Here is a 25,521-nt window from a genome sequence, read left to right as displayed (position 1 = left end):
TGGAGGGCTTTTGGTAAGGATTGGAGTGAGTCCTCAAACACAACCAAGATACCACCAAACCTTTCCTTCAGATTCCGAAGAGTTAAGTATTCATTAGACATATGCAGGGTTCTCTTACAAAACAAAAGCAAAGATCTAAAGAGCTTATTTTACATGCATCTCCAATGTTATACAACCTCCACACACCACTCACTTTAAAATGCCTGTCAATATGCTGTGGGAGGAGGAGAAATGTCAGGCATGCTCTGTAAAGTGATGGACTAAAAGGGGTGAAATTTCCTTTGCCAAGTACTGTATAACCAGACACGTGCAAAAAACCCCCCCCAAAAAATATTTTTTGCTGGCACATGATTCACTGATGACAGTCAGCCGAGTTTCACCGTATTCACTGAGCTAAGGGAAAACTCCCTTGCAAGGTGAAAAGGCTATTTTTCTTTTTTTTTTTATTGTATTGTAATAACTATTTCCATATGGTTTGTTTCCATCTTCACTCCTCAAATGAACTGGAAGGGTAAGTGGGTAAAGGAAGTCTTAAGAGGAATAAGGAAAATACAGGAAACATGTCTACCCTATCTTATGTGATGTTCTGTACATTTGAATATAAAGCATTATAGCATTAGTTTTACTAAAATATTTATGTGACATAAGATCTCAAGTGACTGTATCTAGGCCCAAGTGCAGCATTTTGGAGAACAATGTAATCTTGTCTGAAATCTTTTCCCTTGTAAATCATATCTCTCATTTCCATGAGCTTTACAAAACAGGATGGCCTTTACCTTTCAGACGGCATATGCAGCATAACATAAAAGCACATTTTAAGTTTTTATTTTGACTGAATTGGAAAATGTTTGTATTACTTGCTATAGTGCATAAATGATCCAAAAGTTAATTTTACATATTTACCTAAATTTTTTTAGTCAAGAGACGTGTACATGAAAAACACACAGCAGTCCACGTATATCATGATATAGTTTTTATTTTTCTTTAACAATACTAAGCTATAGACAGGACTTACATAGGCCTATACTCTACTGGCAGATACAAACTTCAGAACACTATTTACATTCAAAAAGGTACATTTTGCACCTTCCCTGGCGCTGCTTGATTCCCTTTTAACCCCTGCACAATTGGTGGTGCTTACGGTCTCCACTCTGACCGCAAAAAAGATAATTATGATCTTCAGAACTGGAGGGTCAACACCAAGTCAGATCATTTACATACACTGTAAAACAATGCCAGGAAACAAAGCCCCATCTGAACACAGTATCCCACTGGAGACATTACCATTGTCAACTCATTCTTCTCTTCATTTCTAACCTGTACTAAAAAATATTCAAAAGGCAAAGGAAGCAAAATTCATAGCACAATACCCCTCAGCAACCAATCAAAAGCCACCATTCAGTCTTATGACTTTAGTTTGATGATGTCAATTAGAGATGAGCCACAAACTCTATACTTGAAAAGTAAAGCATATCCTACCAGCCAGTGACATGTGGTATCAGCCTAAACTGCTGTAGAACATTCTGTATTGAGACTGGCTTTTCTGCTAACTGATCAATATACACGTCGGGGGAGATTTACTAAAACTGGAGCAGAGAAAATCAGGTGCAGTTCTGCATAGAAACCAATCAGCTTCCAGGTTTTATTGTCAAAGCTTATCTGAACAAGCTGAAGTTAGATGCCAATTGGCTACCATACACAGCTGCATCAGATTCTCCAGTTTTAGTAAATCTCCCCCATTGGATCTAAAGCAACCATAAGGAAGACATGAAGTTGTATTCCTGCTGATAGAAGGTAGCAACACCTGTTCCTATACTTTACCTATAAGTACTGGGACATTAGCTTTCAGTACTGGTAGCACTTGGTTTGTCCTTCAGCACCACAAAGCATTTTGGGAGAACTTTTTTCCCCTTGTATCTGACCTCTAACCTTAAAGCAGAACTCTCAGAAATCTATTTCACTTTTACATGGTGGATATTTGTTTCATCCCCACCAAGACATTTTATCAGGAATACATCAATCATAGAACAGCATTCTCCATCTGTATATTTTATTCTTTCCCCTGGAATGTGTAAGTAATCTCTATTATGTATCTCTTGGAATAAATCAAGAAATGGATATTAAATGCATGCAGTTTGTCTATTCCCAACTACTGCTTTTTGTTATACATTGTTACTTTACTATATTAAGCCGGGGATCAGGGGTGGACTGACAACTCATGGGGCCCCCGGGCAATAGGGGATCATGGGGCCCCTGTGTCCTTGCCCAAACTCAAAAAAGCCTATGAAAAAGGTACCAGGGGCATCTCATGGGGCCCCCTACTGACCCCTGGCCCTTGGGCAGTGCCCGAGTTTCCAAATGGTCAGTCCGCCCCTGCCTGGAATGTAGTACTGCAGGAATAATTACATTTTTCTATTTATAGATTTCAATATTACTAAATCACTTTTATTTCATCAGGTATTCACTGACTAGAAAGGGATATGCCTTTCCCATACTGAATGGCAAACATTGCATGATTTTGTACATGTATTTTCCTGGCATTGTTTTCTTACAGCATTCATATACCTCCCCCTCCCTCCCCCTTCTGCACACAAAAAAAAGGAAATCAAATTAAACATCCACAGATACACGTGTGGTAACAGACAGGGGTGGCGGTTGCTCAGGGGGAAAATAGTACCTTTTAGCTATACAAAGCACTTTTATCTGGAAATATTCTGCTAATGTCTCCAGGCAGCCACCTGTGAGGCAAAAAAACACTGCTGTGTGTTATTGCAGAAAGACAGGATTATAGGTAAGAACTATTCTATTGGGAGCACCCTGAGGCACAGGGAGATAAAGTGACTTGGAAAGTCTCTCCATGTAAGAACCTTACCCATTTTGATGCACCTTCCCCTGAGAAAAGACAAATTGAAACAAGGAAATGTGTTCTCCTTTGGTCATTAAGGAAAGAAGTGCCTCACTTATCTTGAAAAAGACCAGCAAGAGCCTATGTTCAACATCTACACTTATGTGCCGCTCACACAACAGATTTAAAAACAAATAATTGACTAATGTGTCTAAGAAAAGATTTGTCTCAATCTGCACTGTTCAAGACTTTGATGGTTTGTATGTGTGCCCTAAAACTCAACACAATATATCTAAAGGAAAATGTCCATGTTGCTCACATTTATCATTCAGACTTAGGGTTTCATTCCTCCAAACTGCACTTGAATCATGAAAGGTAAAATATGATTGATTGCTATGGGCAAGAAACATTTCTTCCTTCTGATGAATTTAGTTGTGAAGTCAGGTATTTCAAAAACGTGGTTCTTCCTGGAAATACAAGGTTTCAGGATAGCCATACACTGATTGAAAGTCCCTGCTAGACAGGCCAAAGTTCAATCAGTGTGTGGGCTCTGACGTTCAATACATATAGATTATTTATTCGACTTCTCTCAAAGGAACATGTTGGAAATGTTTCTGACAATCAGCATTTCCATTGTCTGAACTGTAACCCTGCACAAAATGTTGGCAAATAAGACTGTACGTTTATGTATATTATGGTGCATCTGTGCAAATTAGTGTACCCCTTGTGTGTTTTTAATCAATCTTTAAATTCGACAAACGGAGGGAATAATATGGTTTTTATGAATTATGCCAGTTTTTTACTGTTTGAACTAGGCTAATGAAATGTTAATGCTGTATGTTTAACATCACTATTTCTACAACCATCATGTATGTTGTGATATGTTATACTTCTTTCCTTAAGACAGATGATATAGATTATAAGAGGAGTATTTACAAATACCCTACAAATACCCTTTCAAGAACAAACCATCAATGAACTCTCTTCCAGATGAGAGGAAGTGTAAAAAAAAAAATAATACTTTTCTGAATTGATTTATCTTCCAGGGCGAATGTTTAGAAAATAAAAAGTAGGACAGAAGGTGTTCTGGTGATTAGAAAACACACATATGCATACATTGTTCTAGTCTTAAGATTTTTCTTTTTTTGGCAAGCTGCACACAGAAAATCTGTGTAGCTGGCATGTCCTTCGCAAAAGACCCCAAAGACATAGAAAGAGAACAATACAAAGAAAAGACACCATAGAAAAGTAACACAGGTCCATGTGAACGCAGAACTTGGCGTGAAAGAGATTTTTTTCTTTTTTTTCCTTTCTTTGGTTTTTCTTTTTTTTTTTCTTTTCATTTTATATACGTGCATTCATTATGATGTGTTTTTTGTTCCATATTTTACCTTATCTATTTTACTTAAATAATAATGAGAACAGTGGTACCTATCCCATTGCAGCAGAGATTGAATGGTACCATCCATTGACTCCTCTTGGTCCATTTTTCTGTCGCACAAGTCATTGAGTTGCAGTCCAACAAAGAACAGCAGTTCAACCACTTTGGTGCAAGAGAGACTTACAATATACTACTTGCCACTCTAGCACCAAATTGGTAAGTAGGTTTGCAAACAAAAATAAATTGTTCAGAATCTTTCAGTTCTTTCCACTACTCCTCCCTCTGTAACCTTCTTTCCTTTTAAAATGTATTTCTCTATTCAATTGTGATGTTGGGGTTAACTGGAGAGGTTGCGCCAGAGCTGTCATTGCCTCCGGTGGCTTCCTTTTCCTTTTTGCCACTGTATTGGCCAATAAAGGACCCATCTTCATTAAACTGGACATCCACACTTCCACCATAGTCGGCCAAACTGTCATCACTTCCAAGTGGCTTTACGTCTCCATTCAGAGAAGGTTGGCTGCTAGTAAATGGCTTCTCATCATTATCACTAGAAAGAGATGTAGGAAAGGAAATTTGTTTTTAGTGTTTTGAGCTTCAAGGCTAAAGTGTACTGTTCAGGTTGAATGGGCTTTAATATACTACCTTGTACATGCCCTTTTGCAAATTTTACAAAATACTTTGCCCATTTTTTCCTTCTGAGATGTTTTTACTTTTATATGTGATAAAGAAGATATACATTTACTTTGCATATATGTTTTTGCCTGAATCACTTACGTAATCAATACTAGTTGAAATCTAGTTGATGCTAGGGTATAACGTGGGATATAAAAATCATGAAAAGACTAGCAGGTTTATTTAATAACGCACAAAAACGTGTAGTTTTTTTGCAAACCACCCCATCAGTTGTCTCCCTCTGTGAACATCAGAACAATATATATATATTTTCTTTAATATTGATCACTATGAGTTTATACTCATACATTTATCTTTTGCCTTGTTAAATAAGAACTATGTGAAGAATATTCTAAACAATAAAGACTGTACAAAAGAGATGACATACAGAAGGCAATGGAGCATCTAAAAGACATAGTACATGCACAGGACAACAGCAGTAGCAGCATGTAGCATGCTCTAAAGCAGACATTGCAAACTGGTTGTTTTTTGGCCTGCACACTCTCCTTTCATTTCATCTTTGCGCCCCTCAGCTAGTTTAAGGATTTAACTGAATGAGGCCCCAACTGTTTTCTTACCTAATTTTACAGCTAACACTTTAGGACATGTTTTGGCTCTTTTCTTTGGGTTTAATATAATATTGTCTAGCAATAGTGTTATTTACAAAATTAATTACCTTGCTTGTATGCGCATTCTCTTAATGGCAGCAGGTTTATTTTTCTAAAAAGTGGGTCATGCACAGTGTGCGCTCTCTTTCCCTATCCATGCAGCACTGAGCTGCTGGAGAATGCTCACCGCACATACAATAATCCATTTCATTTATACTTTTCTACAGTTTTATGATATTGAATGTAAATAAAAATCTTGTTTTAATAATATAATTTTTATGGTTGATGGCGTGAAACCTCGAATGTCCTGATTGGTGCAGTTGATTAGCTGTCGTAGTTATCATCAGTTTATATATTTACCAATTAGTATAATTACCAATTATCAGAGCCAGCACAAACCAGATACTTTTTAATGGCTATCATAACAAATAGGTTAGGAATATTCTAGGTTTCAGCATGGTCCAGGTCTACGTAATTACATCCATTATTCTGACAATGCCCAAACCAACAACTTATTAGCCAAGACTATGGCATGTTGTAAATAATTTTATAGCATGTCATAAATAGTTTAGCGAGCAATGGAAATTGAGGCTTATTCCTGGCTGTTTATCTTTCACTGCAGAGACAGTATTTTTAGATAATTCATATCTTCTGGGAATTATCAATTACATTAATAAGGAGCATCCAGCCACTTGTATAAAATAATCATCATTTTAAGACCAAATACAGGAGGCGACTCAGACACATTCCTTCTCCAAATTGACATAGGCATCTCATAATATAGAATTTAAAAAAATGTATCTGATGAAGTGGCTGGTCATAAGTTGAGTGAGGGAGTGGCTGATCATACCCCCCCCCCCTAGTGACTTCTCAGACCCTTTGATTGGTTATTGGTTGGAATACAGCGTTCATGTACTGTAGGTTGTGCAATAACTACATCAGTATTCAATAGAGATCTATTCTTCAACCAGTAGATGGCAGTGTCTATAAGTTTGTAGCTGCATCTATGACATGCTCTATGACTTCCTTTCCTGGTTGCAGTGAAGCAGCACTGTTCACATGTGTCTATCTGTCCTGTAGAGCTGTAAACATAAATTCTAACAGGTTATGGGCCCAGGATCAGTCATAGCCGGCTACAGCAAATAAGTGCAAGATACAGCAACTAAAAGAAGACTGCATTAGAATAAAAGCAAATGGCCAGTAACACAGCTGCAACAAAGCTTTCATTTGCAAATCTGACAAATCAGAACTACCAGTCTTGGATATTTAAGATGAAAATGCTGCTAATAAGAGAAGGTAAGTGGAAAAGTAGAAAAGAAGTCAGGCCAGAACACCCGTGAGAAATGGATAGAGAAAGATCAGAAAGCTCAGAGTACAATCTCTCTTAGCAAAAAAAAAAGATCAAATCATACATACACTATATTGCCAAAAGTATTGGGACACCCCTCCAAATCATTGGATTCAGGTGTTCCAATCACCTTCATGGCCACAGGTGAATAGAATCAAGGCATGTAGACTTCTACAAACATTTGTGAAAGACTGGGCTCCTCTTAGGGGCTCAGTGAATTCAAGCGTGGTACCGTAATGTTTCCACCTGTTCAATAAGTCCATCCTTGAAATTTACTTGCTACTAAATATTCCATGTCCAACAATTAGTGGTATTATAACACAGTGAATGCAACTGGAAACAACAACAACTCAGCCACCTAGTAGTAGGCCACTTAGAATGACAGAGTGGGGTCAGTGCATGCTGAAGTGCACAGTGCGACTTCTGGTGCAGAAGTCACCAACTGTTTGCAGAGTCAATAGCTAAAAAGCTCCAAACTTCATGTGGCCTTCAGATTAGCACAACAGTGAGTAGAAAGCTTCATGGAATGGGTTTCAATGGCCGAGCAGCTGCATTTGGATCACCTTACATCACCAAGTGCAATGCAAAGTGTCGGATGCAGTGATGTAAAGCATGCAGCCACTGGACTCTAGAGCAGTAGAGATGTGTTCTCTGGAGTGTCGAATCATGCTTCTCTGTCTGAAAATCTGATGGACGTGTCTGGGTGTGGTGGTTGCCAGGAGAACGGTACTTACCTGACTGCATTGTGCCAAGTGTAAAGTTTGGTGGAGGGGAGATTAAGGTGTGGGCTTGTTTTTCAGGGGTTGGGCTTGGCCCCTTAGTTCCAGTGAAAGGAACTCTTAAGGCATCAGCATACCAAGACATTTTGGACAATTGCATGCTCCCAACTTTGTGGGAACAGTTTGGGGATGGCTCCTTCCTGTTCCAACATGACTGCACACCAGTGCAAAAAGTAAGGTCCATAAAATATATGGATGAGTGAGTTTAGGGTGGAGGAACTGGACTGTCCTGCACAGAGTCCTGACCTCAACCCGATAAAATATTTTTGGAATTAATTAAAGCAGAGGCTGCTAACCTGGCATTCTCGTCCGACATCAGTGTCTGACCTCACAAATGCGATTCTGGAAGAATGGTCAAACATTCCCATAATTACACTCCTAAACCTTATGGACAATCTTCCTAAAAGAGTTGAAGTTGTTACAGCTGCAAAGGGTGGGCCAACTCAATATTGAGCCCTACGGACTAAGACTGGGATGCCATTAAAGTTCATGTGCATGTAAAGGCAGGCATCCCAATACTTTTGACAACATAGTGTATATATAAGTTTGAAACTGCTACTAAAGAAATGTGGGAAAGGTTACAAAAATTACATGAAAGAGATAATCTCAGCACTAAACTGTATTCGATTAGAAAGCTATACTAAACACCCTTAAATTTAAATAAAAACAATTCTACTTTCCTATAAATCTATTCAAAGGGAAGTAAAGGAGATTGAGTAGTCAGTGAAAACTAAAGATCACTTAAAGCGGATGTCAGCAGGACAACGCTGGATCTGGGGGCTGGGTGGGTATCCGAAGGGTCCTTTCACACGGGCGCTCCGTTTTTTTCATGAGTTCAGTCAAGTTTTTCAAAGAAAAAACAGGTGAGTTTACAGCCATTTTTTCATCTGTTTTTCATCTGTCTACATCCGTTTTTGGTCTGTTAATACCCATTCACATCAAGCCCGACTTTGAAATCATGCCATTTCAAAGTCACATGATTTCAAAGTTGGATGACATGTCGATTTCAGGTGCGATTTGCAAGACATCTGAAGTCAATTCACAAAAGGAAATAATTAAATGCATGTGGTAATTAAGTAGTGGTCCAGGCATGAGATATGTACTTTATCTGTCAGTACTGTCATGGGTTAAGGAAAGGGTGGCCGCCAAGCCCCTAACAACCTATAAATCATCAGCTGTCAGCAGGGTTCCCATCTGACAGCTGAATTAGAAAAAAAAACTGCCGGCAATTAAAAAATAATTAAAAAAATGGCGTGGATCTGGTTTGGATTTTGAGGGGCACACCCACGGCAAAATTTAAAAAAAAAATGTCGTGGTGTCCCCCCACAATACATACCAGACCCTTATCCAAGCATGCTGCCCGGCAGGTCAGAAAAGGGGGGCGGGGGAGAGCGAGCGCCCCCCTCCTCCGGAAACATACACCCCAGATCCTGGCCCCCCATGTGAAAGAGTATGGGGTACATGGTATCGCTACCCATTCACAAAAAAAAAAGTGTAGTGTGAAAAAAGACAGGAGACAGTCTTTGACAAGTCCTTTATTAAAAGAAGAAAAATAAAAGAATGTCCCTTGAAGTAGATGCATCGTCAATCACGCTGCCCGCTGCCTGCTGCCGCTGCTACCTGAAAAAAGAGAAAAAAGAAAAATAAAAGGCTCTGCTCCCGACGCTGGCTCCCGCCGTCTGACTGCTCCGCTGGCTTAACAGTTATTAAATATGTAAGGGGCAGGGCCATCATGTATGTGCCCCCGCCCCATATGACATCATTGACCCAGCATGCCCCGGTCGATGTCATAAGCGGGTGGGGTCACACAAGTGATGTCACTGGGTGGCCCCGCCCCTTACATATTTAAGAACTGACAAGCCATAAGAGCAGTCAGACGGCAAAGAGCCAGAGCCTTTTTTTTTTTCCTTTTTTTCGGGGCGGCAGCGGGCACCGTGATTGAGATTGGATTTACTTCGGGGGACATTCTTTTATTTTCCTTCTTTTAATAAAGGACTTGTCAAAAACGGTCTCCTGTCTTTTTATTCTGTGAATGGGATACATTCACATGGGGGGGGCCGAGATCTGGGGGCTTCTAGATTCCAACAAGCCCCCTGCCCACAGACCCCCACAACCACAGCCCAGGGTTGTGGGGAAGAGGCCCTTGTCCCCAACAACCTGGAGACAAGGTGCTTCGGTGCCTTTCCTGACCTGCCGGGCTACAATCCGTTGACATCCGTTTTTCGTTTGTTCCGGGTTTTTTTGCGGAAGAAAAATAGGGTTTTCTTCCATTCAAAAAAACAGATGTTAATGGATGCGGAGATTACTGGATGTAAATGGATGATCATCCGATGACATCCGCTAGTCCATAGAAATACATGGATATCTGTTTTTCATCCGTAAACTGACAGATGAAAAACTGACATACAGAAAGCCCGTGTTTAAGAGGCCAAATTGTACAGACATTGCCTGCCAGTAAGTGGGGGTATAGGAAAAAAAAATGAGAGGTAGGTAGGTTGAAGGTTCTGTGTATGACAGGAGTGTAGATAGGAATAATGTGACTATTTCTGGTTACAAACTAACAGCTTGCTGAGTAGTGTGTAAACACAGGACACAAATTACTCTCAGAGAGAAGCGAAAGCAGGTAATGGCTGATTACCTTAGGCCAGGGGTAGGCAACCTTAAAGATGTGGAGATCTACCTGGACAACATGGGAGAAGTCACAGATCACCGGGCACAGTGTTGCCTCCTCACTGCCTGATTTAAATCTCTAATTGCCGTACTACAATATCACAACATATCACCTTCTCACCACCTGTCAAACACACTCGGATCGCTTTTCAGAGGAGCAGCAGTGCCTGCTGAACTTGTGAATGAGCCCATAGTTGCATTCAGCAGCGGTACTCTTAGGGCTTGCTCACAAGTTGGGGGGGTAAAACCCTGCGGTTGAGTCGTGGTTTAACCACCCTCAATCCCTACCCTCTTTATCTGCTGAGGCAGCATCCGAAGGTGTACACATGCTGCAGCAGGAATTAAACCCCCTTCACTTGAAAGGGTCATGCTTGGCAGGTGCTGCACCCAACAACTAAGACAAGGCATATAACTCCTGCTGTGGCTGCAACATGTGTATACCCCTGGCCACTGAAGCTAAAGGGGGTGAGGTTGGGACAGATGGCATAAAACACTTAACTATGGGGTTTTACCACTCCCCAGACTGCAAATGTAAATGAACCCTTACTGTTTAAAGCCCCTTTCACACTGATGCTGGGGTTTACCTGCACTGTGGGTGCAGCACAGTGCATCTGCAACTTTTCTGGGCTAGCTGCGCTTTGCCATAGACTTCCGATTATATCCAGTAGGTGTGGTGCACTTTCTGAAAGCACACCAAAACTCCTGCATTCAGGAGTTTTGGTGCATTTTTAGAAAGTGCACCAAACCTGCAGGATATAATAGAAGTCTATGGCTAAGCATAGCAGGAAAGCTGCAAGTGCACTGCACTGCACCCGCAGTGTGGGGGTAACCGCAGAGCAGCAGTGTGAAAGCAGCCCTATACTATTATGTCTAGTATATTGCTTCACACCGACATGAAGATATCTTCTTTCCTGCTGCTGGCACCACTCTGGAGACTGCTAGCGGAGATAAGAGGTGGAGTGCAGTTAGTATCACTCCGCATGGGACAAGAGCCAGCACTACAGAGGAGGCATCAGCTTATGCAGCTCCTGCTCCCTACCACAGTTTCAATTTTACAAGTCCCTCTCCATTGCACTCTATTTGATGTTCTGGGATGGCGGATCAGCAAGCCAAGATCACAATCCACCAGCCACCTGGTCGTGATCTACTGGTTACTGACCCCCATCTTAGGCAATAGCAAGAGTGCTCAGGGTGGTGTGTTCCCCAGGCTTGACACAGTGGTTGTAAGTCAGCTGAAATATCTGGGTCTCAGACACTAATTTGGAGCCAGTCTAGTGGCCGGACAGAAAGTAATGTTGCCTAAGAGAGTTCCAGCACATGCACATGCAACAATGCCTCTGACAGCTACTCTCATCTACCGGTTTTGGAGATCCAGGGTTCCCTTCCTCAGGATGTGAGCTGTCAGCACCTATGGTCCTCCAATATTAAAACTTGTGTAGCTTCCTTATTTACTTCTGTAGTGCTGGTGGAGAGGTGAGAGATAAACAGGGAGTGAATTAGAAGTTTTGTGGTGTCATTGGTTAGGAAGGAACATATTTTGGAGACATTGCAGATGTTGAGGCTACAAGCTTTGGACAGTAATTGGATGTGGGGACAAAAGGAAATTTCAGAGTCCAGGATTGCATATAGCACCCTGGCATGATGGGTTGACAGCTGTGCCAAAAAATGTTTTTTAAAAATAACAGGCAGCTGCCCCAATAAGCCTGGAAATGCCAAGAGTCTAGTGGTAGGGTCTGCTTCTCTAGACTATGGTGTGCCAGGTTTCCCCTGAGACAAACTATTTGTTCCTGTTTCTGTGCAACTTAGTTGCCACGTTTTCCCCTCACCTTTCATAGATTCTGGTGCCGCTAGCAATTTCACTGACAGTGACCTAGCACATCTGCTAGAGGTTCTCTTGTCTAATGTGGACAAACCCTTTTCTGTCTTAGCTGTTGATAACTCACCCTTGTCCATGGGCCTGGTCACCTTGTACACTGTACCTATTACTCTGATCATTGGAGAATTTCATAGGGAGACAATCTGCTTGCTAACATCTTCTGTCTATCTCAGGTTATCCTTGGCTTAAACTTTAATACCATATACTGTAAATAAATTGGAATTGGAACATCTAGGCTAACTTTTCCTCAAGTTCTGCTTCCTCTACACCTGCAGATGCAGTCAAGTCTGTTGGTACACCTGCTGATGCGGTCCAGTCTGTTGCTACACCTGCCGATGTGGTCCAGTCTGCCGCTGTACTAGTTATTCCAGTCCAACCCATGCCAACTGAGCCTCCTGCTTTTTCATAAGCAGGATATTCTATAACCCTACTCACCCTACTGCACCTACATCTGCTCAAATCTTTCTAGGAAGTTTGGATGGATGATCCCTTGGATATTCTGCATTAGGCCAGTTGTGACCCTCGACCTTTTCTTCAAGCCACTCTGCATCCAGCCTGTATTCCTGCTATCCAGCTTGACTCCAGTGACAGGTCACCTGCTATCTAGCCTGACATTACTGGTTCTCTGTCTACTTTTTAGTTTGGAACCATAGACTATCTGCTAACCAACCTGACCTTGTTGATCCCCTGACCATTGTCAAGCCTGATGGTCCTGTGCTGGATGCCCAGCCTGATGGTCCCTTACCGGATGCCCCTCATGGTCCGGTGCCAGATGTCCAGTCTCTCCCTCATGGTTTGGTGCCCAATGTCAAGCCTTGGCTCTATGGGTCTGGGGGCCCCTCCTCAGAGGGGGTAATGTCAGGAGCATGTACCACTCCTTCTCCATCACAGCTGCTGGTCTCATTCTACCATCCTGGTTTTGGCTGTGATACATTCTCCCTGTCTGTCCACCTGCAAGGTGATTGATGTGGCCAATCTAGGGTGGAAACCAAACCTAGTTTAAGCCAGCCAAGTCTGCAGTCTCATGTTTGTGATATTGCATTTGTGACATGTGCTCCAAGTTTCCTGTTTGTCTGCCCTGCCTGTTAGTTTGGATTCTCTCGTTAGGGACCTTAGATCAGATATAGTCTACTCTCTGAACTCCTGCCTGTACGAATATGACCCTGACTATTGTGAACCTTGCCTGACTTGTACCTGGACTGTCATCGAACCACTCTGCCTGTTTGCCAGCCACAAGTACATGTTTGCTGTGCTCAGTTTCCACCTTCCCCAGCGTGGCAGCCAGGCACTATAGCATTGTGTATAAGACCTGGTGCCAACCGAGTACCAGTAGTCCTGCTTGCCTTATGGGAAAGGGGGCTACTATAGGTGAAAAACAGAAGCCAGCTACAGAGTCTGACCACCTGTGTTAGGGGTATTTGTGACATCAACATATATTTGGAGAAATTTACACCTGATGTATGATCTAGATGAAAAAAACAGGGGACAGGGAATACCCCAAAATGATAAAAAATAAAATATACATAAAAAAAAAACTCTGTACAATTTCCCTTAGAATCACCAAAACCAGACAATAGGAGAATATAATTGAACAATTCACTCACGCCCCTGCACCATAAAGTTTAAGGTAGACTGAAATGAGATTGCACAGTGTGTGGTCATCCCTAGTAGTATACATATATAAATTAAGAACAAATGAGCACCATGTTCAGGTTCCAAGGTGATACAGGAGGTGGACATATTGGGGTATTTATATGAGCAAAAGGGATTAGGGATTGCGAGGCAAGTTTGTGGAATAAAATGGATAAGGCAGAAACCTGTCCCTTAAGGAGACTATGCTTCCTATCTTCCATGTGCGATGGTAATTCTTGAGGGAGTTCGATTTTCTTGCTCTGAATAAGGTGTGAATAACAGAGTCAGATATACCCTATCCTTTAGAACTTGGGTTTCAACAGCCATGCCATGAAAGCCAGCAACTGAGAAACAGGATGGAATCCTGTAGGATATGTGGTACTTGTTTATCGTAAATAACGTTTAAATGGGTACTTGTTCACCTATGTACAGTATAGTATAGGATGCAATTTTGCCTTAAACATCTGATCCCCTGACCGTGGAAACACCTTATGAACTCCTGTTTCCATGAGAAATGTAATTCATAAATTATTATTTATTTATTACTGATATTTATATCATTAGGGGCCCTGGGCTAGTAATTCTGGTCTGCTTGAAGAGGCCAGGGCTCATCAACCAGACATTAATGTATACCTGTGTACCAGTGTCAGGACTAGTGGAATGGTCAGGCAGGCCTTATGGTAAGGTCACGCACCGACTGGTGACAGCCTCTGGTGACCCACAGACCGGAGTCCTTCAGGGCGCGGAGTCTAAGCCCCAGGCTGCCCTTCACCAGGGCCCCTGATGATGGACTTGACGCAGCCTGAGACCAGGTCACGACCCCAGAGTAACCCCGGCTGCGGTAACGGCTGCCGCCAATGGCGTATAACGGGTAGGGGCCAGATGGGAAGACGTATAGCGTGGTTGGACAGGCCAGGTTGATAACAGCGGAACAGACAGTACAAGACGGTAGGCAAGAATACTCAGGTCACGGGCCGGGTTCAGCAACGGGAGGTCAGGTAATGGAATAACGCAGTGAATGGTCAGAACGGGCCAAAGGTCAGAGCAAGAGGAGTCTTTATCAAAGCCGAGTCGGTTTCCAGAAGAGCAACGAGAGCACAACAAGAGCTTGCTGCAATGCAACATACAGGACACGAATGCAAAGAACGGCTGCAACCGACAGACTTAAATGTGATAAGCCGCACCCTCCTGGGAGGAGCTGCAGAGGACTGAGAGCATAAAGGATCCCACAATGCTTAGCAGACACCCAAGATGGATGCCAGCACATGGAGCAGCACAAACCCTGAGGAAAGGTAGGACCTTGACAACCACGTTTTTCTGGGCCCATTTAGTGCAATGTGAATCACGAGAAACCTTTCCTCTTCTATCTTGTGCAACGTCAAGGGAGGATCGTTCTTGGAGGAAAAGCATAAACCAACTTGATTTGAGCCAAAGAATCATCAGAACATCTAATGAAAACGCTAGAAGATCCCTTATTTTGGCCAGCAGAAGTGCAGAAACATGCTGTATGCATTTTTGGCAGGAAAGGCAGGCAGGAATGCATCGTCCAGGAGGTGTGATGTAGTTACCTCATCCTCCTGAGACTAATTAGAAGGAGAAAACCACCAAATTTAAATTGCCTGCACCAGGAAATGTTAGAAACTCAATGGCAAGGGTCACCACAATAAAGTGAAGAACTCCTAATCCTGTAAAACTGAATAGTGTGGAATACACTGTGGATGATGTAATAAAAAGCCAGGAAGAGGTACCTCTACCCTCATAAAGAGAAACCCTGCATAATACCTGTTAAAAAACACATCTTTATTAGTGTTTCTTCTTCCTATTAAAATCATCATACATTCAAAAAGAAATATCTGGCGTACCTGTAAGGTCAAGTAAGATGTAACCGTAAAACAACAAATAACGTCCTGTGCAGGGATCCCCTAATGTGACACCCAGTGACAACAAGGGCAGCATGGTGGAATTATTTTTGCCCACACAGTTTTCCCTCTTAGTCTTCTTTTCTGGATTTCTTTTCCCTTCCCAATATCTTTGATGGGGTCTTTTTTACCCATATAGTCATGGCTGTACTTTAAGCCATGGCCTTGGATTCACTGGGGGAATGTCCATCTTTAGATGCAGGAGTACATTACACATCCTCCATATACCTGCCTCTTTTGCAGGTGCATCATTCTAGGCTAAGTTCCGTCGATAAACCAGAAATTACGCACATTGCATGGCGTTTTGTGATCAATCCTGGTGGGGGATATTAATGGAAAGGAAGTTGTTATTCATCCTCACACATGGGAGTTAAGCACAGCCCAAAATGTGCTACTCCTTGACTTGTGAGGACAATTAATATGTCACTTACTTAGCACACACTTACCCAAATCCACTTCTTATTACATTTTTTATTCTTTTGAAAATTGTAGGATCAGAGAGTACATATACTTTTTAAATCCTGCCAATTGGGTGGCACCTCCCCCTTCTCTAATGGAGATTCTCCACAAGGTGAGATATACTATGTGTATGTATATATCACACACTTTAATACTTTATGTATGTCAATTAACAAGAGAAATGCAAATCAAATCAATATTTGATGTGACCACCCTTTGCCTTCAAAAGAGCAAACAAGAGTTGTTTGAAACAACTCGGCAGAAAGGTTGTTTCAAACAGTTTTGAGAACTAACCACAGATCTTCTGTGGGTGCAGGCTGCCTCAATACTTTAGTCTCTTCATGTAATCCCAGCAGATGCGATGAGATTAGGGCTCTATGGGGACCAAACCATCACTTCCAGGACTCCTTGTTCTTTTTGCTGAAGATGTTTTCAATGGCATTGGCTGTATGTTTGGTATCAATGTCCTGCTGCAGAATCAATTTGAAGCCAATCACACACCTCCCTGATGGTATAGCGTGATAGATAGGTATCTGCCTGTATTGCTCAGCACTGATGACACCATTGATCCTGACCAAGTCTCCAACTTTATTTGCAGAAATGCAGCCTCAAACCTGTAAGAAACCTCCACCATGCTTCACTGTTGCCTGCAGACCCCCATTATTGTACCGCTCTCCAGCAAACAAACTGCCTCCTGATACAGCCAAATATTTCAAATTTTGACAACAGTCCAGAGCACCTGCTGCATTTTTCTGCACCCCAATTCCTGTTTCCATGCATAGTTGAGTCGCTTAGTCTTATTTCATGTCAGGACAGGACTTTTTTGCAGAAATTCTTCCATGAAGACCACTTCTAGCCAGACTCCTCCACACAGTAGATGGGCGTATCTGGGTCCCAATGGTTTCCAACAGTTCCGTGCTGATGGCACTGCTGGACATCTTCTGATGTCAAAGAGAACTCAGCATGATAAGTCTTTCATTGGCTGCATTAAGTTTCCTTGGCCAACCACTGCATCTATGGTTCTCAACATTGTCCGTTTCTTCAAAAGAGCTTGAACAGCACATCTTAAAACCTCAGTCTGCTTTGAAATCTTTGCCTGGGAGATACATTGCTGATGAAGCATAACTACCTTGTGTCTTTTAGTTGTGTTCAGTCTTGCCATGACGTATGATCTGTGACATGAAACATTCTGTCACAACCTCATCTTAGTTGCAAAGTTTGGCTGTTTCTCACCTAGTTTTAAGCCTCCTACACATCTGTTTCTGGTTCAGTTAAATACTATGTTTCAACCTACATATGAAATTGATGATCATTGGCACCTCATTATAATTGGTTAATCATACACCTGACTCTAATCCTACAAAATCCCTGACTTTGTGCAAGTGTAAGATTTGATGCTGGCTTGAAGCCAAAGGGTAGTCACATCAATTATTGATTTGATTTAGATTTTTATTCTACTCGCTCATTTTGCAAATTGCTAGAAATAAACAATTAAAATATTTAGAATTTTGAACCATTCTTCCTTTACAGCATTTCTTCACACGTTTCAAACATTCCAACGTTTGCATAGTACTGTGTATATACATTATCTAACATAATATAGATATAGATGACTGAGATCTTATTGGGGATTTTAGTTTATTCCTACATAAGAGATATTCCTAATAAGAGATAGCAAGTCTATTCCTTATTTACTACATCTGTGAGTGATCCCACTAGGTCCTTCAGTCAGTGACTCCTTCTAGGTTCCCTATGCTTATCCCTGGACCAGGAAAGGCAGTCCACATAACCCTTATTGCTTTTGTCGGAGTCTAGGCACACTGCTAGGGGCACATATCCCACCTATATATCCAGGTAAGCTTTTAAATGTAGAAGAATTGTGTTAGAAAAGTTAATTATGAGTAAATTAAATGTAAACATTTGAATTCTCCTGATGAAGCAGGCCACTGAGCCTGAGAAACGCATTGAACAACAGTGCCCTCAACCCTCTAAAAGGCTACTTATTTTCTATAAACAGGGCCAATTTAACTTCTTGTTAAAGAATACTATGTGATTATGCAGGGGGGAGTGGTAGACAGACTTTATGGGTGAAAGTTTTTTATTTATAGTTTCACTGTTACATATTACTTGACCTTACATGTATGCCAGTTATCTCTGTTTCATTCTATAATGATTTTAATGCTAAGAAGAAATACTAATAAAGATATGTATTAAAAGATATTATGCTTGTTTACTCTAAGTAACACCTAAGAAGTCAAATTTTTTTAAAATTTTTGTATTGTATTAACAGTTAGGCATGTGGTACATATTGACAGTGCACACCATTTTAAACTATTGTTTATACAGAGAAACCCGGTCTTACCTTATCTACAAGGTTGGGCCTACTATAGCCAAGCTTAGCCTGTCAGGGTGAATATAACCCAAAAAAAGTCTTTAGTGTCTGATAACCACAGAAATGGACCACAGCCCTGGACCTGTATAGTAAATGAAGGGGAAGGAACAATGTTCTTGGACAAATTGCCAGCCAGCTTGCCAACAACCGAATTAGCCTGTCTAACAGTATGCGTTTATAACAGGGGCTTAGTTAGCACACATTTGCAAATACATACGTAAGCCAGAGAGCCATGTCACGGCACCCTGATAATCTGTGGTCCTAACTCTACAATTTCTGAGAGCCCCCATAGTATTTAACTGCAGACCGTCAGCTTTAATTTGAGGGTATTTACATCCAAATCAGGTGAACGGTGTAGGAATTACAACAGTTTGCATATGTGCCTCCCACTTGTTAAGGGACCAAAAATAATGGGACAATTGGCTTCTCAGCCATTCCATGGCCAGGTGTGTGTTATTCCCTCATTATCCCAATTACAATAAGCAGATAAAAGGCCCAGAGTTCATTTCAAGTGTGCTATTTGCATTTGGAATCTGTTGCTGTCAACTCTCAAGATGAGATCCAAAGAGCTGTCACTATCAGTGAAGCAAGCCATCATTAGGCTGAAAAAACAAAACAAACCCATCAGAGAGATAGCAAAAACATTAGGCGTGGCCAAAACAACTGTTTGGAACATTCTTAAAAAGAAGGAACGCACCGGTGAGCTCAGCAACACCAAAAGACCCGGAAAACCACGGAAAACAACTGTGGTGGATGACCGAAGAATTCTTTCCCTGGTGAAGAAAACACCCTTCACAACAGATGGCCAGATCAAGAACACTCTCCAGGAGGTAGGTGTATGTGTGTCAAAGTCAACAATCAACAGAAGACTTCACCAGAGTGAATACAGAGCGTTCACCACAAGATGTAAACCATTGGTGAGCCTCAAAAACAGGAAGGCCAGATTAGAGCTTGCCAAACGACATCTAAAAAAGCCTTCACAGTTTGGGAACAACATCCTATGGACAGATGAGACCACATTCAACTTGTACCAGAGTGATGGGAAGAAAAGAGGAGAAGTAAAGGAACTGCTCATGATCCTAAGCATACCACCTCATCAGTGAAGCATGGTGGTGGTAGTGTCATGGCGTGGGCATGTATGGCTGCCAGTGGAACTGGTTCTCTTGTATATATTGATGATGTGACTGCTGACAAAAGCAGCAGGATGAATTCTGAAGTGTTTCGGGCAATATTATCTGCTCATATTCAGCCAAATGCTTCAGAACTCATTGGACGCCGCTTCACAGTGCAGATGGACAATGACCCAAAGCATACTGCAAAAGTAACCAAAGAGTTTTTTAAGGGAAAGAAGTGGAATGTTATGCAATGGCCAAGTCAATCACCTGACCTGAATCCGACTGAGCATGCATTTCACTTGCTGAAGACAAAACTGAAGGGAAAATGCCCCAAGAACAAGCAGGAACTGAAGACAGTTGCAGTAGAGGCCTGGCAGAGCATCACCAGGGATGAAACCCAGCGTCTGGTTATGTCTATGCGTTCCAAAATTCAGGCTGTAATTGACTGCAAAGGATTTGCAACCAAGTATTAAAAAGTGAAAGTTTGATTTATAATTATTATTCTGTCCCATTACTTTTGGTCCCTTAACAAGTGGGAGGCACATATGCAAACTGTTGCAATTCCTACACCGTTCAGCTGATTTGGATGTAAATACTCTCAAATTAAAGCTGACAGTCTGCAGTTAAAGCACATCTTGTTTGTTTCATTTCAAATCCATTGTGGTGGTGTATAGAGCCAAAAATGTTAGAATTGCGTCGATGTCCCAATATTTATGGACCTGACAGTATGTATTTGCAAATGTGTGCTAACTAAACCCCTGTTATAAACACATACTGTTAGGTTAATTCAGTTGTTGGCAAGCTGGCTGGCAAGTTGTCCAAGAACATTGTTTTCTCCCCTTCATTCGCTATGTGATGCCTGTTTATGTGTCTTTGCTATATAAGCCAGTTATAGACTTGGGCGGTGGCCATCTTTTTATTTGCATGCTGGACCTGTATAGTACCCTGCAGCTAACTAAACATACTGTACTAGGTGCCCAGGATCCAGTGCCCCAAGCAGATATTACAGGCCAACCACACATATTGGGGTTCAGGTACAGTCCCCAAGGTACACACTGAGGAAGTCACATGACGAATCACGTCAAAAGGAAGTGTCGTCATTATACAAGTGCACCCAGAAGTGATAATCTTTTACGCGGTTTTTAAAGGAGCGGTGTTTTTAAATAGTATGCAAAAAGTGATTTATTTAATGTGTTTGTATTTTGTACCTTGTTTTAATGTGATATCGCTATAGAAGTGCTTTTATTTTGGATTTGAGCTGGGCTGGGCTGTGAATGAAGAGAAGAGTATTGACCTTAAAGCAAAATAATACTCACCTCAGCTCCAGTGATCTGGTGTCCCCAAGCTCCCTGCCCTGCTGCTGACATCTTTGGATGGGCAACTTCTGGGTCTTGATCACTAGCTGCGGTCATTGGCTGGCTGGAGATGACGTTCATTCAGATCTGGCATTGCCGAATTTGTACAATGAGCTGTGCGTGCAAAGGCAGGCAGACAGGCAGGTAAGTAGCTTTAATGCAGAAAAGACAAACCACATTATTTCTGCAATAAAATCCTGCCTGTCTGCCAATTAAAGTTTCCCAGCCTAAAGTCCCACTTTAAGGGTTCCTGTTCCTGTTCTGAACTGGTGAAAAGTGTTACATTTTTGATGCCTTTTGTGTCCAAAGTCACATGTTAGGGTTAAGGGCTAAGGGTTTTATTAACTACAGGTACTTACATAGCACCGTCAATTTACTCAGAACTTTACGTTTATATTGTACATTTAAATCAGTCCCTGCTCTCAAGGAGCTTACAATCTAGGGTCCCTAACTCACATTCATACATATACATACTAGGGTCAATTTAGAGAGGAGCCAATTAACCTACCAGCATGTCTTTGGAGTGTGGGAGCAAAGTGGAGTACCTGGAGGAAACCCTTGCAGGCATAGGGAGAACATGCAAAATCCAGGCAGGGAGTGCTGTGGTTGAGATTCAAACCGATGACCCTAGTGCTGCTAGGCAGAAGAGCTAATCACTTAGCCACTGTGTTGCCCACACAGCACAGTGGGTTCAATGTTATGGTTAAGGCCTAGGGTTAAATGTTATGGTTAAGGGCTAGGGTTAAATGTTAGGGTTAGTGTTAAGGATTGGTGTTAAATGTTAAGGTAAAAATGCCAACCCTAACATTTAAAACTAACCCTTACCTTAACGTTTAACCCTAGCCCTTAACCCAAACCCTAGTCCTTAACCCTAACATTTAACCCTAACAATTAAGCCAAACCCTAGCCTTAACCTTAACATTTAACCCTAACCCTAACATTTAACCTTAACCCTAGCCCTTAACCCTAACATTTAACATTATCCCTAGCTCTTAACCCTAAATGACAACTGAATGTTTTCAATGCAACAGTTTTGCCAGACTTTGCAGATGCACAGCATGGTTGTTAAGGAGCAGATGACTCATTAGCTGTCAGTGGAGTTACCTGCTGACAGCTGAATGTAAACAAAAGACTGGCGGCATTAAATTAATTGGGGTCTTCTGCCATCCAAACCAGGCCCACTGGGTCTAGTGTGGATTTTAAGGGGAACCTCATACAAAATGTAAAGAAAAAGTTGTGGGGTACCTCCCACATCCTTAGATCTGGTATGGCTTTTGAGGGGAGCCCCACACCAAAATGTATAAAAAAAATGGCGTGGGCCATCTGACAGCTCCACCGCCTTAAAGGGTGCTTCCAGATTTCTATAAGTCACCCCCTGCATCCCCACAACCACTGGGCCAGGGTTGTGGGGAAGAGGCCCTTGTCCTCATCAACATGAGAACAAGGTGCTTTGGGGGCACCCCCCTCCATGTTGAGGGCATGTGGTCTGGTATGATTCAGGAGGCAGGTGCTCATTTGTCCCCCCCTTTCCTGGCCTGCCTGGCTACATGCTCAGATAAGGGTCTGGTATGGATTTTGGGGAGGATCCCACACCATTGTTTAAAAAAAATGTGTGTGGGTTTCCCCTGAAAATCCATACCAGACCCAAAGGGCCTGGTATGGATTGGGAGGGAATCCCCATGCAGTTTAAGGACACACATCCATCCAAAGTCGCATCAAAGTCACACCCATCCGAAGCCACATCAAAATGGCATCAAAGTCAATACTTTCCTATTGGCAAAAAAAACCCAAACAAACAAAAAAAAATCTCACCTACATTAACCAATTGCCCTCCAGAAGATTTCCCCCCCTTCCTGACCAGGCCATTTTTTGCGATACGGCGCTGTGTTATTTTAATTGACAATTGCGCGGTCATGCAACACTGTTATGTCATTTTTTTCCCCACAAATAGAGCTTTCTTTCTGTGGTATTTGATCACTTCTGCGTTTTTTATTTTTTGCTCTATAAACAAAAAAAGACTGACAGTTTTGAGAAATACATTTTTTTATTGGATATATTTTATAGCAAAAAGTAAAAAAAAATGTAACAACTCAAATTTCTTCATAAATTTAGGCTGAAATGTATTTTGCAACATGTCTTTGCTAAAAAAAATCCCAATAATTGTATTTTAATTGGTTAACCTGGAAGTTATAGCATCTACAAATGGCAGTATATATACTGGAATTTTTCTTTTCAATTTTTTTATACTAGTACTGGCAGCGATCAGCGACTTAAAGCGGGACTGCAGCATTCTGACACTGCGTGGGAACTAACTGCCACTGACATCCCCAGTGACACTAATACAGTGATCAGTGCTAATAAAAAGCACTGACACTGTACTAATAACACTGGGCAGGAAGGGGTTAACATCTGGGGCGATCAAAGGGTTAACAGTGTGGTGTGGTGTGTGTGTTTTATATTGTGTGCTCTTTTACTTAGGAGACATGCTGCTTTGTATCTCTCTGATGTGCAGAGAGATACAAAGCAGCATGTCCATGCTGACAGTAGAGAGACCTGTGTTGTTTACACACAGGTCTCTCCCTTATCGGCTTTGCCAACAATCACATAGTACTGGCCGGGACCCGGTGACTGACATCTCCAGCCACCTATAGTGGCATGTGCGCGCACCCCCTACCTGGAAATGCAAACCACAAATATATACGTCATTTTACGCAGCCATAACGCCCTGTAGCAGTACTTCTACTATAGAGCAGATTGCAAGTGGTGTGGTCGCATCCCCCAGAAAAGTGCTGGAAAGGATGTGGACAAACAGGCTCTAACAGCCATATATAAATGCATTACAGGATCCTTTTAATGAACCACTATTCTTTAAGGGCCCATTCACAGCAGTCAGGTCTGTTGAGGAGCATTTAACGCACATGCGTTAGGCTGTACATTAACATGCATTTAGGTAGCCAATTCAACTAAATATGCCTACACCACAATAAATCAAAAAACACTCTTGTGGCATTATCAAAAGTGCAATGCACCACAACACACAGTAGTATAAAAGTGCTCTGCAGCACAGGTATGTCGCAAAGGTGTGTAGGGGGTCATGCCCATGCGTTGCGACAACAAATGGTAACTTGTATTACTGCAGAGTACAGTTGTGTATGGGCCTTAAATATTATGAACCTATGGATCATACAAACATATGGACCTGCATGCTCTCTTGTGCATCTGTCTCTCAAATGTTGTTTATGTCTGTTGTAAAACTTTAATAAGAAAAATAACTCTTTGAAAAATGAGTGGATGAATTTCTTATAGTGAATGACATCCACGGGTATAATTGTAGCACCCTCTTAGGTAGCTAGGAAGAGCTAGATTATAATTTGTTAGTTAGAGGCGAAGTATCAGCCTGTGTAATAATCAGAGGGAGGTCAAATTCAGATCAGGGCTGAGAGGCTCTGCAGACTAGCTCTCTGAAACTTCCCCCCTGCAATAGAACTTTGGAGAAAGTTCTAGAAGCAGTGGGCAGAGGTAAGGAGTGGCTTGTCTGCACTTTTAAGGGATCCTGGCCATTCTCCAACAGGAGGCTTGGCATAGGGTCAGGACAACCCTTAAATGTGATAGAGCCTGCTCAGCAGCAGGAGAGTTCACGTGGAAGATGGAGAGGAAGTGAGAGGCTTGAGAGTAGGAGCCTGGGAGGGGCCCAGATGGAGAGGGGCTCACCTACAGGCAGAAGGATGTTTGAAAGGAGGAAAGCTTGGGCCTTTACTGAGGACAACCTATGCAGTAGGGAAGGAGCAGCCCAGCTAGAAGGCCTGGTAGCAGCCACTGACCCATCAGCAGCATAGGAGAAGGACAGAGTGAGTAGGCCCGCACCCCTTGTTCCAGTAAGGGGAAGAAGCAACCTGGTGTGAAATTGGATTAGCTTCTACCCGGGACTGTTTCACACTGCAGCTGCAGGTACTGGATCCCCTGCCAAGGGATTCACCCAGTACAGCTGGATGAGGAGAGGATTCATCTAGAGTCTGGTGTGGCACAACAGCATTTGCTGGCTAGCTCTCCAAAAGAGAACTGTTGCTGTCTGAAGAGACTTGTATATGGTTCCAGGGAGGCTCTCCTCAGTTGCCATTCCCTTTGGACATCCCTTACGCCCCTTACTCCATCCAAGTTCAATCCGCTAATAAAACTTCAAAACAAAGCTTAAGGACTGGATGTGAAGTCTGTGTGAAGGAAATGCGTGTTGCCTGGCTGTGCAGGACTATAGGGGAACCCAAACTTCAACGACTCCTAAGGGGGTAGTGCTACACAATTACTAAAGGATAGTATGTCAGTATTTTATACCTATTATACTGTTCAAACTGTTTTTTGGACTCTTGAAGTATTTTTTTTTATGGGGAAAATGTAGAATAAATGCAGAGGGGAGATTCTTCCAAACTGTTCCCAATATTACTTGATACTTGGCATTCAAATTCACTATTATAG

The 25,521-nt window shown here is 42.0% G+C and overlaps 1 protein-coding gene across 9 annotated transcripts in view; it reads right to left on the bottom strand.

Moving 5' to 3' along the window:
• Window positions 1–958: 958 nt before the first annotated feature.
• L1CAM (L1 cell adhesion molecule) overlaps window positions 959–25,521 on the bottom strand; it is a 721,289-nt gene continuing 696,726 nt past the window's right edge. For 8 of the 9 annotated variants that reach the window (XM_089685157.1, XM_089685163.1, XM_089685158.1 and 5 more), the window contains one exon: window positions 959–4,773. In XM_089685157.1, the coding sequence (XP_089541283.1) occupies window positions 4,542–4,773 (232 nt within the window). In that variant the 3' untranslated portion in view covers window positions 959–4,541. Of the gene's footprint in view, window positions 4,774–9,003; window positions 9,254–25,521 lie in introns of those variants that run through there. The other variant, XM_089685161.1, reaches the window with a different exon arrangement.

This window comes from Staurois parvus, unplaced genomic scaffold, assembly GCF_062004578.1.
Source record: "Staurois parvus isolate SC_StPar_1 unplaced genomic scaffold, SC_StPar_1.0 ptg000364l, whole genome shotgun sequence".
Taxonomy (NCBI): domain Eukaryota; kingdom Metazoa; phylum Chordata; class Amphibia; order Anura; family Ranidae; genus Staurois; species Staurois parvus.
Note: the sequence above shows the minus strand (reverse complement) of the source record. Positions and strands in the feature narration are given on the sequence as shown.